The 17,026-nt window shown below is 43.9% G+C and overlaps 1 protein-coding gene across 1 annotated transcript; it reads left to right on the forward strand.

The window, feature by feature from the left end:
• Nucleotides 1–412: 412 nt before the first annotated feature.
• On the forward strand, nt 413–15,187 carry plppr3b (phospholipid phosphatase related 3b). The gene is made up of 8 exons (XM_031743542.2): nt 413–689; nt 7,254–7,362; nt 8,332–8,517; nt 9,037–9,163; nt 9,255–9,450; nt 9,539–9,596; nt 9,943–10,116; nt 10,697–15,187. Exons 2-8 carry the CDS (start codon nt 7,258–7,260, stop codon nt 12,095–12,097), a joined length of 2,247 nt encoding a protein of 748 aa, XP_031599402.2. The 5' UTR covers nt 413–689; nt 7,254–7,257; the 3' UTR covers nt 12,098–15,187.
• Nucleotides 15,188–17,026: the final 1,839 nt, after the last annotated feature.

Consider the following 17,026-nt stretch of genomic DNA (forward strand, 5'->3'; position numbering starts at 1 on the left):
GTGTGTGTGATCACATATAATGATGAAGAGAAGCCTGTCGGTGAACATTCTTACCTCTTTTCCATCCACATGGATGTTTGTAAGAAAATGTTCTCTGTTCAGGTCACAGTGTCTGAATTCAGGATTTAATGTTAATAAACTGGACATAATTCTGAATGAGCTAAAGAACACCAACCTTCAGAAGAACGTTCAGCCAGTAACACCTGCTGCAGGTGAGCTTCAGCCCTCCCAGGGTTCCCTGTCTGTGACTGTCTCAGGTTCCTCTGAAGAACAGCATGTTCCGCCCTCCTGTCCCAGCAGGGGGCGCCACAGCCTGCACTTAGCTGCTTTTTCAGGCGATTGGAAAAAAAAAAAGCAGAATCACGTGTTTTTGTCTCTGTGACGTTTCAGGTGCGTGAAGGGTTAAAAACAACGCCAAAGTTTAACCCTTCAGGGTCCGATCACCTGACAGCAAGACGCACGAGGAACGTTTCACAGCTCGCTCTGCCCCGCCCACCCTGAAATACACACACACACACCGCAGCAGCTTCCTCCAGCACACAGACGTCTCTGCGCTGTTCTGCAGGAAACGGAACCCACCGGAACCGGACTGAGACCGAGCCGCAGCAACCCGGCAGGTGTGTCCGCTGTGCGTCTGCGCGGAGGTTCCGGTTCTGCTGACGGGATCCAGAGCAGGTGGATGCTCAGAGGTGAGACTGTGTGTGTGTATGTGTTTTGCTGCAGAGGTGCAAAATCCGGACTGCTTTGTTCAGTTTCCGGTCCTGCTGCACCTCCACCTGTCTGTCTGTCCGCGCGGCTCCATCAGTGGGTGGAGGACTTCTGTGTACTGATTGGTCAGCTGTTAATTGGCATTAATGTGAAGTGTGTCACGGTGATGATGATGAAGAGCTTCCTCTGTGCAGCTGATTGTCTTCAGACTGATTTTCAGTGGAGTTCTCTGAAATGACTGAATACAGGTGTGAGGAGGAGGGTCCAAGCAGCAGGGGCGGATCTAGAGAAATTTTCTTAGGGTGGCAAGAGGGTGGCAAAGAAATCAAATGGGGTGGCAAAATCAAGGCTTTTTTTTTCACACACATATGCAGGTGGTTACATATGGTTAAAATGATTCAAATGCAGTAAGTATACGTTTTTCATATAAATATAGTCTATAACTTAATTATTGTCTGTAGCCCACATAATTACACACTTTAGTTACATAAAACATGTGAGTTTTGATGTTATGTACTGTATAGCCTGTATAATAAATAAATATGTAGCCCAATAAGTATAAAATCCAGAAAGCTACACAACATGGGGCGGTTCATTTACAAGTCTAACTTAAGTTTCACACTGTTTTTTGTTAGAAAACAATCACATTGTTACATGCTTAAATTACACAAAATGTCAGAAATCTGCACTGTCATGAACAAAAATTTTAACCTAATTTTTCATGATTTGTTGGATTAACCCACTGAGGTCTGAAATACAACCGGCCATTTTTGACTAATTTTGAGTTTACGTTTGTATTTCACCCTCAAATTGTTTCATTTTATTTTTTTCACCTTGCCTTGTTTGGTATCATTCTTTTTAGCTCAACTGAATTTAGTTGTTTTTTTCACTGACATACTGCATTAGTACTACTATTACTATTAATAGTACTATTACTGATCTGAAATCACACAAAGAACTTTAAACCCTAGTAGTATTTTTTACTGTAAAAAAAACAAAAAAATACAGACATGTTGAGTAAATTTTTATAACTTGAAATGCAAATATAAATTGTACATTTTGTAAACATGTACAACTATTTCTCTAAAAATGCAGCCAATACACCTGCCGTTTTTTCATTTTGTACAACCATTTAAAAATATTACTAAAACTAAAATGAGAGAACAATCAGGTGTCGCAATAAGATGCCCCACAAATGATGTGTGCCAGTAAAAAAAAAAAAAAAGTTTGTCCACCAGAAGACAGGAGAACAGGACAGGGACAAACCTGCAGGCCTGACAGCAGGAGGTGTATCACTCCGCTGGCTTTCTACTTAGTGACAGTGTTTACGTTGCAAATGTGCCTTAGTGACATTCATTAGTGCCCTCACTGACACACAAAACAAAATGACTACACAACAGAACAGCTACACAAGACAACACAATACACTAAGTATACACTCCACACTAAACGTCACAAATCTCCCACATCTAAAAACTCTCTCTCTCTCTCCCTCTCTCTCATTCGCTCGCTCTGTCTCGCTGCCGTTACCGTCACTCCCAAAACTTTTCCCTCTTCCTAAACAACAAAATCCCACATGTTGACTTTTTAAAAAAAATTGGTCGACATGGTACATTTTTCCACCGATAGGAAAGAGGTGGCTTTTTTTCCTTTCTTTACTGTTTTCGCGCTGTCCTTAGAAAACGCTTAAAACACACACACACAAAAACGTGACGACAGTATTTAGTAAAAAGCGTGGCTTATATATATATATATATATATTATCATAACTCTGGATTTACTGGCCTGTAATTAAAATTTAAAAACTTTGAAGTCCGAACTTTCAATGTGGGCTGAAATAGAGACTCAACATGGCTGCAGCTTGTTGCTATGTCAGCTTACATCAGTCATGTGATTTGGAGGTGCAGCGTGTCCGTGGACCACAGAGGGTTAATAACACTCACCTTCCTTCCATTTCCAGAGTGTAACATCCAACCACCTGTGTAAAATCTGAAATTCCCATGGTGTTGTTCAAAATGTGCTCTGGCACAATCATAAGCATTGCTTGCTACTGAAAACAAGAAAAAAGCCGGTCCCTGCTATGGGCTGAACCATTTGTTAATGGTGCAGGGGGGGAACACTATCCAATATCTTCAGTTTTAGCATTTATATTCACTGTTGACTGTAACTACGCTCAAACTGTTAATGCTATCTTATTTTAATCAACAACACTGTCATATGCAAAACTGGGGTGGCACTTGGGGTGACAAGGGATGATTTTAGGGTGGCACTTGCCACCCCATTCCACCCTTCTAGATCCGCCCCTGCCGAGCAGCAGGTGTCCAGCTGCTTCCTGTGGTCATGTGATCACGTAAACTCAGGTGTGTCAGAGTTCTGGCACCACGTGCTGAAGCGTTAACATTTCATTTTTTGAATGGTTCCCTGAGTGGGATTTTATCACTCCAACCTCTGAGGTGGAGGTGTAAAGGAGCCGCTAACCCCCGCCCCCATGCTACTAGGGGGCGACAGCAGTCAACTTCAGCTTCTTTTGAAGTTTGACTGCTGTGCTGTTGACTGCCAGCAGGGGGCAGTCAACAGCACAGGGGCAGAAACAGTCGCTTCTTTCATCAGAAGTTTGTATGGATAAGTTTCCTCCTCTCGTCCAGATCGCAGCTCTCCCGCTGGTCTGCGAGGTCACGTCCAAGACCTCACAACGACTTTAAACAGCGAGCAGATGAGAAAGACAGACGGTCAGCGTCTTTAAGCTGACTGGTCATTGTGTTGTTGTGTTTGAATCTTTAGCTCAGGATTGGTGGGTCAAATTCTTTAAAGGTCACGGGAACCACCGGGAACGTGGATGGCATCGGTTTAGAAACCAGTGGGCGACACCGTGATGTTGCCCACTACTTTCTAAAGTCCAGTTTCCACTGTTGCAGAAAAGTGGACATGGCAATGGGGTGGATCTGCTTGTCTAATGACTTGTGATTGAAAACTCGTGAGCCAATCAGTATGCAGCTTCCTACCACAGAAAATCCTCCATTTTGAAACAGTGTGACTGAAATTACCTGGCTCATTTCATTCAGGCGCAAACTTGGTGGGCAGGACGTCGTACGCCTATAGCAGGGGTCGGCAACATGCGGCTCTTTAGTCCTTATAGTGCGGCTCCGCGTGGTTTGGGAAAATAAATGAGAAGTATTTAGCTGAAGTGTATTTTGATTATGTTTGTTCTTTTTTTTTAACTTGTACTTCTAAATTGGAAGATTATTGTGATAAGCCCTAAATAAATATAAAAATAAAATTATATTCTATTATTTTTTTTCAACCCTCAAAATAAGCGCCACACTCGCAGAAGACGGTGTACCCGCAGAAACGCCGTGCATTTATCGAGACTTTCAACCCCAGGTAGGTCAATTATGGATCTTTGGAACCACATTATGTCAGCAGCTGTTCTCCACCGTGAACTATGTTAAAAACAAACACCGCTCACGCCTCACAGATGACAGCTTACAGTCCTGCGTAAAGATGAAAGTGACTTCGTACAGCCACGATTTGCAGACGCTGTGCGCAGAGGTTCGGGAGCAGAAGTCCCATTGTAAACATATCACGGCAGACCCGATGATGTTTCCATGGACATGCTTTTCAGCATCTCTTTATTGACCACTTTTCACACATGGTTGCTGTACACATACAGCCGGCTGTAGCTTTTCAGCTCACAGCCCGACAACACAACAGCATAGATAGCACAGACGTTAAGGCGGCGAGGCGTGATTGCGGGTGCCGCTCAGGTGCGTCCGCCTCCCCTGCAGTGGCGCTGCAGACCACGCCCCGCCACACACATTAACCTGGTAAAATACATATTTAGGCAGAATTTTGCAAATATCTATTTTTCATCTTTTAGGAGCATAGTGCTTTTTTCCAATTATTTTTTAAAAGTCAGGTCAAGGCTCCAACAGCCCAAAGGCGATATAAGGGTGGCGGCTCACAACAGTTTTTGTTTGCTACATGGATCATTTTAGTTCAGCTGGGTGTCTTTGCTTTGTTATATTTCTTTAAGAGTTCAAAATGTGTTAATTACATAAATAAAATGTAATTTTCTCTGCAGCACTTCATGGGTTTTTATAAGCAACACGCCTTAGTTGTTCACACAAAGCATAAAGGTAAAAAACAATATATACAGTGTTATCTTCATTTTAGATGTCAAAAAGTATTTGCGGCTCCCAGTGTTTTCTTTTGTGTGGAAACCGGGTCCCTCTGGCTCTTTGGGTGTTAAAGGTTGCTGACCCCTGGCCTATAGCTTGTCAGCCATATTGAAAGTAATAGAGCAGTGGTTGCTATGGAAACAAAAGAAAATCAGCTGCAAAGAAGCTGCAGAGTGACTGCATTGGTTGCCATGGTTACCTTTAGTTTTTCATGTTTGTTTGCTAACGACTTGCTGTGAAAACTGTGGGAAAAACAGAAAATGGATAGGGCTCACCTTCAAAATAAAAGCTGCACCTTGGCGCTGCTGCTAACATGTGTCAAACGCCAGCCGGGTCATCTCAATCCCTTTGTGATCCTGTGCCATCACATGTACAAAATGATGAACAAGCTAACATCACATGTCTATAAAACCTCAAAAGAAGCTGAAGTTGACAGTTGTTGCCCCCTATTGGCATCAAGACGGAATTCAGGTTTGAGGCTCTTCTTGTTTTAAAACGGTTCAGTGGAAGAAGAGATGGAGTACTGACCATCCACCATGGATACTGATCTAATGAGCTCCTCCAGTTTAGTATTTTTCATCTTATTTTAGCAGAATTCCCGATTACTGCTGTTAGTGCTTCCCAGAGAAGGGAAGGACGGATTTGATTTTTTTTTTTATTGAACTCTAAAATAAAAAAAATCATTAATTTTGAGGGATATCATTTCACAAAAGCCCCTACCAGCTCAAAGTTTTCTGTCTGGTTAGGTACCAAGGGACTGGTCAACAAAGAAACAGTTTATTCTGCCATATGATGAGGAGAAGAAATTAAAACACCTACCTTGTGGGAATAAAAAACGGGTCAACACTTCCAACCTGCTCCATAAAAGTTGAAAGTAGCTTAGCCTTTTTTGTTAGGTTTATAGATTTATGACTGGATTGATCCAGTATTATTACACAGTTTAAATCTCCCCCAGGATCAATTCCTGCAAGTTCAAATCTGGAATTAACAAGATTATTTTCTCTATAAACGTATCATCCCAGTTTGGGGCATGACCAGAACTGGGATGGTCATGTGTTGTGAAGGAGCCCGTCAATGATTACGAGACCTCCACGTGGGTCTGAGATGACAGTGGTCGCAGTAAACTTGATTTTTTTTTTTTTTTTATTATTCTGTCCCACATGTCTTAGAATTAAGATTGGAATGAAATATATTACCCTCCCATCCTTCTTTAAGTCTTGATGTTTATTCAGTTGGTGGGTTTCCTGAAGGAATGCCATCTCACATTTTAAGTATTTAAGGCGACTGAATAGTCTGGCTCTTTTATCAGGCCCATTTAAAACTAGCAGCCCTTTTAGCATCAATACCGTCCACCATGTTTAGCCATGACGAACTGAGTGAGAAAGTTACAAAAGGTGAAAGTATTAATAAGAACGATCATTGTGATAAAGCGTGAAACATCGTTCAGCTCTTCTGTAAACTAAATCTAAACTTGTCCCTGTCTTAGAGGCAAGCTGCAGGGTAAACATTATTTCCAGAAACCTCTGGTAAGACATTCTCTTAATACTTATGTCTGGAGAGGCTCCCATCAATCTGTGACAAGTTAGAAACTATTAACATGAAGATTGAAACTAAAATAAGATGGCTGAGCAATGCAATAGAACAGATGAGCATTTATGTCTATATATATATACACAAATTTGTATATGCTCTTGCACACACACGTCAAAGACAACAAAGGTGGGGATTTTCTGGTATGCGCCTGCATGTAGGATAATGTTGATTAATCCAACAATAAGGGGAGCATCTGTATCTTGAGTACAGCTGATTATCATGAACGATGGGAATGTGTGCGTACTTGTCTTACTCCTTACTGAACCTCTGATCACAAAATCTTCTGAGCTTTGTCAGGTGAGTGAAGGTGGATACATTTTTTTTGTATGTCACGTGCAACCGGGCCAGGTACAGCAGGTGAAACCTGACGTTTCTCTGATACAGGGCTCGTTTTAAACCGCTGAATGCAGCTCTTTTTTTTTTTTGAGCAAGCACAGCTCATACATTTTAAAAGATCCTTATAGTAGTCCCTTGGTATTTAAACTCATGGTTCCTGCCTGAGCGTAGTGGAGCTTCTTTCCATGGGAACCATAAGAAGAAGGAATGTGCGAGATGGTGACCTTTGGCCGGATCTGAAGGTCGAGGTTCAGCAGGCTCTCTCCAGTTAAGACTTAGGGGCCCGCTGGCTGCATCAATACCTCTGACATGTTTTTACTGTCTGTGGAACCGCCCCTCCTGCAGCTCTGTTGTGATTGGACAAGTTCAGCTTCAAATTTTTGTTTTTTAATAATCAGAAAATAATGCTTCTGTGTGTGTGTGCGCATCCGTGTATAGGTTGATGAGGATGATGATGATGATGATGACATCCTCCCCCTCAGAGAAGATGAAGAAGAAACCTCCAAAGGACAGTCTGACTCTGCTGCCATGTTTCTACTTCGTAGAGGTGAGAGCAACAAACAAACAAATGGTCGCATGACACCTACAGTCCGGTCCACCGTGCTGTTTTTCAAATCAAACAGCATGTGAATTTCCGACTTTCCACTTTAATTCAACTTATTTAATAAAAGTTCTGCATGAACTGTTTGGAAATTATTTTCATTTAGAGGATCAAAAAACCCCTGAACAAATTAACATAATTTTCAATATAATTCGAGTATTGGATGAAAATCCTCAGTGACCATCTGAAGAGCCCATGGACCACACCCTGATGCTTCAGATCCGCACAGTCTAGACCACAGATGTCGAACTCCAGGCCTTGAGGGCCAGTGTCCTGCAGGTTTTAGATGTCCTTGATCCAACACAGCTGATTTAAATGGCTAAATTACCTCCTCAACATGTCTTGAAGTTCTCCAGAAGCCTGGTAATGAACCAATCATTTGATTCAGGTGTGTTGACCCAGGGTGATATCAAAAACCTGCAGGACACCGGCCTTCGAGGCCTGGAGTGCGACACCCCTGGTCTGAACGTAGAGGTAGCTTCTGGGTCTGAATCGTGAAGCCAGAGGTCTCTTAAACTTGTATTCTTTTTACTGACCACCAGGGGGCAACAGCTGACCTCAGGTCCTGTAGAGGTGTATGGGGAGACGGTGTCTGCTGGGACCTCTGTAAAAAAACAAAACCAAAAAAACCCACTGACATCATGAGTTTATGGGCTCAGTCATGATTTTCAGATGTGAGTGTATTTGAAACTCGTGTGAAAATATAGTTATCTTTAATTGGCGGTGCGATCACACAGAGTGAACACTCACTAACAGAGGTCAGCTTATCTTACAGAGGCTAGAGTGATGAAAGGATTCTGCCTCCTGTTTACACTAACTGTAAACTCAGAGCTACATTTTGGTAGCACTTCCTGCCGTGTCGACAAGGATCAGATGATCCCACTAACAGATGTTCATCTGTTTGTCTGCATGCAGCTGCCCATTGTGGCTTCTTCTATGGTGTCGCTGTACTTCCTGGAGCTGACCGATGTGGTGAAGCCGGCTCAAGTGGGTTTCCGGTGCCACGACAGAGATTTGAGTATGCCGTATGTGGATGGAGGAGATGAGCTGATCCCACTGCTGATGCTCCTAAGCCTCGCCTTCGCTGGACCTGCTGCTTCGGTACCATAATTTATTAGAATTTATTGATTATGTAGGAATACGTTTTTAGTGATGACGCACTTGCCTAGTCGGATTGGAGGCTAAGAAGATAACTGGAGGTGATGGTTGTATATGTGATTGATGGGTGGGTGGTTTAGTTTTTGAGCGGCTGAATGAAGGGTTGGTCGATGGATGAGTGATTGGTGGATGGTTGGTTGTTTGGTTGGATAGGTGATTGGTGGTTGGTTAATGACTGTTGAGTGGTTGAATAGGTGTTTGTAAGTTGGTAAGTGATTAGTTGCTGGTGGATGGGTGGGTGTGTGGTTGGATGGTTGATGGTGTACCCTGACTCTCCATTCTGACCTCACGAACAATGAAAATACCTCAGACGTTTGGAAGTCTTTGGTGTCTTTGCTTTCCTCACCTGTACATCTCCACCTCTGCATAAACTAGTATTTGATGTTTGGTGGTTTGTAGAAAGTGGGCGGGGTCAGCCTGTCCTGCTTCAGGCTGCTGAGTTGGATTTGTTTTGTCCCTCAGATTATGCTGGTGGAAGGAGCAATCTACTGCCTGCAGTCCCGTCTGAAACTCCGCCGAGCTGAGGGAAGCATCAACGCCGGCGGCTGCAGTTTCAACTCCTTCCTGAGGAGAACGGTCCGTTTCGTAGGTATGACTGCATCTGCAGAACCTGCTGAACATTCACTTGTCTATACCGTGTGACCTGCCACCAGTCTTACATGTCAGAAGTGTTCCTGCAGGTGTGCACGTGTTCGGCCTGTGTGCGACTGCGCTGCTCACTGACATCATCCAGCTGTCCACGGGTTACCACGCACCATTCTTCCTCACTGTCTGCAAACCTAACTACACTCTGGCGGGTGTGTCATGTGAGAAGAATGCCTACATCACCACAGACATCTGCTCTGGGCAGGATGAGCACGCCATCATGGCTGCGAGGTGTTTGCTGTACTTCCTGTTTGTGTCGCTGTTTGAAGTTTTCAGACTGATCATTGAGGCATGTTTTTTTTTCTTCCTCTTCTTACAGAAAGACGTTTCCTTCCCAGCATGCAACTCTGTCAGCGTTCGCTGCTGTTTATGTTTCTGTAAGTGTGACAAAGTAAACCTTCCCACAGAAACACGCTCATGTGATTTTAGGTCCAGTGGTCAGAGTTGGGGTTCAGCCCAGAAACGCTGGGTCAGCCACGCTGCTTTTAACACATGTAAACTAAAAGCTGATTTTAGACTCGGATTAAAGTTCAATTTTCCATCCTAGAATAAATTCATTTTATACAAAAATAAATAAGAATAAACAATGTTCACATTTAAAAAATGTCTCTAGGAAATTGTGTCAGGTCTGCTTGTACTGCTCAGTTTTGTTTGTCTTGATAAACATGTGTTGAATTTGCTGTATTGTGGCATTCTATGATGTTAGCTTCTGTTTCCTGTCAGATGTACTTTAACTCGACCATCTCAGACAGCACCAAGCTGCTCAAACCCGTGCTGGTGTTTGCATTTGCCATTGCCGCGGCGCTGACTGGCCTGACTCAGATCACGCAGCATCGTAGCCACCCCATCGACGTCTATGTGGGCTTCCTCATCGGAGCCTTCATCGCCGCCTACCTGGTGAGATAAAGGACACACCTGGTGTGTATTTCTGTCTGATGGAGCTGCAGAGTCTGCAGCTGTTGTCATGGACATGGCTTTGTTGGTGTTGTCATGGCGACTGCATCAGCTTAAACTGGAGGCTGTTGGTAGATCAAAAACCAACAGCTCTGCAGCTCCAAGTGACTGAAATCTTTATTTACCCAATACGCTTCAGCCCAGGAGCTTCACAAAGAGATGATGGGCTGAATATCAAACTGAATATGAGAGAATATTAAACCTGCCAGCACACAGAAACATCTGAACAGCACCTAAAATACAGACAGAAGGTCACTGAGGCAGCTTTAATCATTCAGCCTGAAAAACACAACTAAGACTTTCAAATAATTTAAAGCCTGATTTAATAGAATATCATCCAAAGACACCGACTCAGTTGTTGAAACTGGGAGATTTGATTGTTTTTGAAGAGGTTGGAGGTAATGATGTAACAGATCTTGGTGCTGGTCTCTGAGGTTTGATCTCACGATTAGATCAGGTTTCAGAGTATTTTTGAGGTTTGTGACTCTCCAAAGACTCACGAGATTTTATTCTCCTCCGTCAGGCTCTTCACGCTGTTGCCAACTTCAAATCATCTGATGACATCACTCCACCCCCACCTCCTCCACCCCTAAAGGCGGACCCTCTCCGAGCACTGACTGAGCGGGGACACGAGTCAGTCTATAACAAAGGCCCTGCCTCTGCCTCAGAGAGTAACGATGAGATAGCGGCAGCTCCGGCTCCCATGGACCGGCTGGATGGCCTGGGGCCCCTGCAGAGGGAGAAGGGGTCCATGGGAAGTCTGAAGAGGGCCAGTGTGGATGTAGAGCTGCTGGCTCCCCGAAGCCCCATGGGAAAGGAGACCATGGTGACCTTCAGCAACACGCTGCCAAGAGCTAGCATGAATGTAAATGGTGTACTGGGGGCCAACGATGCCTCTGAGGAGCCGGTGCAGCCGGTCCAGCCGGTCCAGCCAGTGCAGCGCCGTCTGAAAGCTGTTCAGGTGCCCATGGACCCTATGCGGTCGCAGCAGCTGGTGTCGGAGTGGAAGCAGAAGTCGATGGAGATGCGAGGTATGAGTGTTCGGGACGAGGCAGAGCACGAAGTCAGTGAGGACGGCTCTGAGGTGGGCTCTGTGGGGACTGATGATGGCGGTTCTCAAGCCCCGATCTACCAGCCTGCAGTGCATGCCGGGAGGGCAAACGCAAGTCGCAACCCCACTCCACCTCCAGGGGGGGCCAAAGCTGTGGCAACACCCAGACCCCCACAGATCCCAGAAGCAGGACCCCCACCGGTTTCTCCAAAAAGTGCCCTAACCCGAGCCAAGTGGCTCGCCATCCGGGAGAAGACAACTGGGGAGGGGTCCGGGCGTGGTGCTGCCAACCAGCCACGACTGATGCAAGTCATTGCTATGTCCAAGCAGCAGGGCCTGCTGCCATCCTCGTCCTCTGGGGAGAAGTCCTCCGAAACCACATCCACCTGCTCTGCCATCTCCTCCACTGCCGACTCGCCACACTACCGCCACCCCTTTGAGCAACCACGGGAGGGGCCAGGTATCATCACAGTGGATGCCCATGCATCCCACTATCCTGTTGTCCAAGTCCCGCTTCCTCCCCAAGCCCATCCCCCATCAGGTAATGGTAACCCATGGGAGTGGGTGGGGGCACCCAATGGGGGAGACCCACGAGAAACCTACAGCCTCTCTAACCTGAATCGAGGAGATTCGGCCAGCCGCAGCAGCAGCAGCTTCCACCCACGCCGCTCTGCCTCACCATGCGCCACTGTTGACCCTACCATATCCTCAAGCCCACCTCACCAGCAGGTAGAGATGTCATCAGATGCTCAGCGCAGGGAGATGGCCATGAGGCGCAAGACAGCACTGGTTCTGTTGGATCGAGAGATCCGTAACCAGACTGAGCAGGAGAACTATTATAAGAGTCTGCAGGGACGGAGGTTCAAAGATTAGTCTGTTACTTTTCAAAATAAAAGCCTTACTCTGAAACTGGTCACTAACAGCACAAAACCTGGTTGGCAACAAGGAGCGTGATGCTATGCAAGCAAAAAGCTGTGAGAAGAGGTTTCCACCCAGGAGATGATGAGCTCAAGGTTTAGGAGCTCAACACTTGGATAGTTTCTCTCCACAAAAAGACATCTTACCTCTAAGAGAGTCTAGGAGGACATCAATGCTATTGCAACTATTTATTTTTCCAAGTGAACCCACCACAGAGCACCATGTTGTTATTATTATTATTATTATTATTATTATTATTAGTAGTAGTAGTAGTAGTAGTAGTAGTATCATTATTATAATTCTTGAGATAAGTTGCTATCCAAAGAAATCATCTCAAGAAGGATGGATTCAGTGGTTATAAACAGAGACAGAGGTGTTGTTCACATTTATCAGATGATCTCACTGTTTCTGGTCAGTGATGGTGCTGAGGTACCTCTGCTCTTCCACCCATTCAGTTTCCTGTTCAGTGACTTTAACTTTAGAAAGGATTCAGGCTGTGGCTAAAGGATAGTTTTAATCCCGAAGGAATCCAATCACAAACTTCTTTAGACTGACACAGACTGACCCGATTTTTCTGTGATCCAGAAAGGAACACCTCCATCTGTGCCGAAGAGATGCTGTCCACTGTGTTGAGCCTCTAAGAAGAAAGGAACTCATTCAATAAACAGCTCAAAGTCAAAGCACAGAGACAAACTCAAACACTAAATTTTTGAAACACCCGAACAAACCCTAACCCTGCAGCAAACAACATCCCTGCGACAAACAAGAACCCTCCAACAAACCTGCGACAAAGAACCCTGTGACAAACAAGGACCCTGTCACAAACAAGAACCCTCCAACAAACCCTGTGACAAACAAGGACCCTGTCACAAACAAGAACCCTCCAACAAACCCTAAACCTGCGACAAACAAGAACCCTGTGACAAACAAAGGACCGTGTGACAAACAAGAACCCTTTGATAAACAAGAACCCACCGACAAACCCTAACCCTCCAACAAACAAGAAACCTGCAACAAACCCTAAACCTGCGACAAACAAGAACCCTTTGATAAACAAGAACCCTCCGACAAACAAGAACCCTCCGACAAACAAAAATCCTCCAATAAACAAGAACTCTCCAACAAACCCTAACCTTCCAACAAACCGTAGCCCTGCGACAAACCATAGCCCTGCAACAAACCTTAACCCTGCGACAAACAAGAACCCTCCAACAAACAAACATCCTCCAATAAACAAGAGCTCTCCAACAAACCGTAGCCCTGCGGCAAACCGTACCCCGGCGACAAACAAGAACCCTGCAGCAGAACCCAACCCCTCCAGTTATGGATTCTGTGATGGCGGCCATGTTGGCAGTCTAAATCAGATTGTATATTTCTTGCCTCTCTGATGTGATGGTTCGGTTGCTATAGTGATTCTCAGCATGTTTGTTTGTTTGTGTGTGGTGCTGTCTGATTGGTGGAGGTTGTGAGTGTTTTGTTTTTGCGTGTGAATGATAGTACTTATTACTAATGGACCGACATGAGATTAAATCTCGTCACAGACGTTTAGGTTTAAAAATAAACTAGGTGATTTTGTTTCAGAGCTTTATAAGTGCGAAAGACGGCCGAAATTTTACGTGCGTGAATATTAATCAAATGTTTCTTCAAAGAATCGCAATGAAAAATGGTGTTAAAGCCATGGCTTCACAGTAAAGCTATTTATTTCTGTCTACAGAAAGTTTATGTTTCAGTTAAACAAGATTACTTATTTGATTGATTATGCATGTCCTGATTGTCCACAGAGATCAACATCTCTATGAAACATCTGAAACACCAATGATAATTAACGTAGCGTTGCTAAAAGGTTTTTTAGTGCAACGATATTGATTCAGAGCAACATTATGGACAACTTGTGGTGTTTTGACCAGCTAAACTGACATAAATAACAGTAAAGTTAATACCAGATCGAAGTTTCTATTTTGTTGGATAAACCTGCATATTCTGCCATCCAAACATTCATGTTCTTAGCTTCTTATCCGGCTTAGGGTCACCTTGTGATTCAAGTTGGTTTAACTCTGTGAGGTCATCATCTGTTATGACCTCAACCCTAACCATTTGTTTTAAGCCTCGTCCACAGATGAAATGATTCAATCTGTAGCAGATGGTTAACCTTAAAAAGACTTTTCAGTCTATATGAGGTAGAAAGATCTTTGTTGTTCCCTGATTGCTGAGATTTAAGAGAAATTTTTTAAAAATATTACATATTCTGACAGGACAGGATTAGGGTCATTGTGATCATTTTTTTGCTGTTAAAATCCACTGTTTGTAGCAGACATGGACGAATCAAGAAATACCTTAAAGAGAACATGAAGCGTTACACACATATAGGCTAATTCCCATCATGGAGACCTGCTCTCAAAAACTGACATAGATGTGACTCTGTCTGTAAAGCTGGATTTAAGAAATAAGTGATGAAATATAAAGTTTAAAAAATATGTTTAGCACCATCTTCTGTCAGTACGGAACAGCATGTCATGTGGTTGGTTGGTTTCAGGTAATAGACATTAGTTTAGGTTATGACAGAACTGATAACTCAGAGGAAAATAAGGAAACTAAAACTAAAAACTAATTGTTGTGTTGCAATGAGTTTATGTTAAACTGAGGATATACTGTCCACTTTCACTGTCTGTCTCTTTAGCAGTAAGTGGCTGTACGTTGTTTGGCTAGCTGCACTCAAATCGGAAAATCCAGCCATTAGCCATAATATTCGGGTTCGTAAAGCACTTTATAAATGAGACCTGTGTGGAGGAGAGCCTGTTTGAGCCACCAGAGTGACAAGCTGGAGTCTCACAATCCAGCTTTCCCTCATTAGGTTGGGTGTACCAAGCCATGCAATCAGCTGGCTACATTGTAGACACTGATGACATCAAATATATGAAGCAAGATATATGGTATTATGTAGCAAAAACAAAATTGATAAATAACTTTAAATGTTTTATATTTTAGATTCTCCAAAGAAGCCGCCCTTTACTTTGTTGACAGTGCTGCAAACCCTTGGCCTTCTCTCAATGACACCTGAAATGGTTTTTAATTCACAGGTAAATGGCCTGTATTTGTATAGCGCTTTACACGTTCAGTCATCCACCCATTCACACACAGGTCATACATTGTAGCCACAGCCGCCCTGGGGCGCACTGACAGAGGCGGGGCTGCCGGACACTGGCGCCACCGGGCCCTCTGACCACCACCAGTAAGTAACGGGTGAAGTGTCTTGCCCAAGGACACAACGACCAAGACTGTCCGTGCCGGGGCTCGAACCGGCAACCTTACAATTACAAGCCAAACGGCCAACTCTTGAGCCATGATCGCCCTTGTCAGGGTTCGATTGTGTCTCACCCTTCTTAATGGGTTTGGGACCATCAGTTGTGTTGTGTAGAAGTCAGGTTGGTATACAGCTGACAGCCCTCTTTGACAACTGTTAGAATTCATATTGTGGCAAGAACCAATCAGCTAAGTAAAGAGAAACAGTCCATCATTACTTTAAGAACTGAAGGTCAGTCAGTCCGGAAAATTGCTAAAACTTTGAGTGTGTCCCCAAGAGCAGTCACAAAAACCACCAAGCACTACAGTGAAACTGGCTCACATGAGGACCGCCCCAGGAAAGGAGGACAAAGAGTCATCTCTGCTGCTGAGGATAAATTCACCCGAGTCACCAGGCTCAGAAATCACAAGTTAACAGCACCTCAGATTAAAGCCCATATAAATCCCACACAGACACCACAGTCACCTGACCTAAACCCAGTGGAGGTGGTTTGGGATGAGATGCACCGCAGAGTAAAGGCAAAAGAACCAACAAGTGCTCAGCATCTCTGGGAACTCCTTCAAGACTGTTGGAAAACCATTTCAGGTGACTACCTCATGAAGATCATCGCGAGAATGCCAAGAGTGTGCAAAGCAGTAATCAAAGAAAAGGGGGCTATTACGAAGAATCTAAAATATAAAACATGTTTTGAGTTATTTCACGCTTTTTTGTTTACTACATAATTCCATATTTGTTTATTCATAGTTTTGATGCCTTAAGTGAGAATCCTACAGTGTAAACAATAATAAAAAATAAAGAAAACACATTAAATAAGAAGGTGTGGCCAAACGTTTAACTGGTAGTGTATTTGGGCTTCGCTAAATACACTAAAGTAGTCCAGTCAGTGAGATGATGTGAGGAAGAAACAAAGGGTCACCAAAAAAAGTGGCATCTCTTCCTCGGAGGCTCCACTTTCTTGGGTTTTTTTCACATCCACCTGTTTTCCCTGCAGACGTGCTGATGGTATTCCCAGTTGTGCTTCAGTAAGAAAAATAGTTACATTTGTGCTTTGTTGTGCATGTAGTGGGCTGTTATGTTGTAAACTGTCTGGATGTTTTTGGGAACAGAAATTATTTTGTTGCATAAATTAACGCTAATCGCGTCAACTGATTCTGCCGCTTGGTACACTTGGTCAGAGGAAGAAAAATCAGTTCATGTAGGTCAAGTAAACACCTAGCACCTGGCTCAAACAGGCTCTCCTCCACACAAACCCGAATATTACGGATAACGTTTGAGTGCAGCTAGCCAAACAGCAAAGAGCCGCTTACTGCTAAAGAGACAGACAATGAAAGTGGACAGTATATCCTCAGTTTAACATAAACTCCTTGTTGCAGCCAGGGGCAACACAAATGACAACCACATGACATCACTGACAGAAGATGGCTCTAAACAACTTTTAACTTTAAGCATTTATTTCTTAAATCCTGCTTCACAGACAGAGTTACATCTGTCAGTTTTTGAGAGCAGGGCTCAGTGGTGTAAATTATGCTTTATATGTGTAACGTTTCATGTCCTCTTTAAAGTTGCATTCTGCTTTTATGACC

The sequence above is a fragment of the Oreochromis aureus genome, linkage group 23 (assembly GCF_013358895.1).
Source record: "Oreochromis aureus strain Israel breed Guangdong linkage group 23, ZZ_aureus, whole genome shotgun sequence".
Taxonomy (NCBI): domain Eukaryota; kingdom Metazoa; phylum Chordata; class Actinopteri; order Cichliformes; family Cichlidae; genus Oreochromis; species Oreochromis aureus.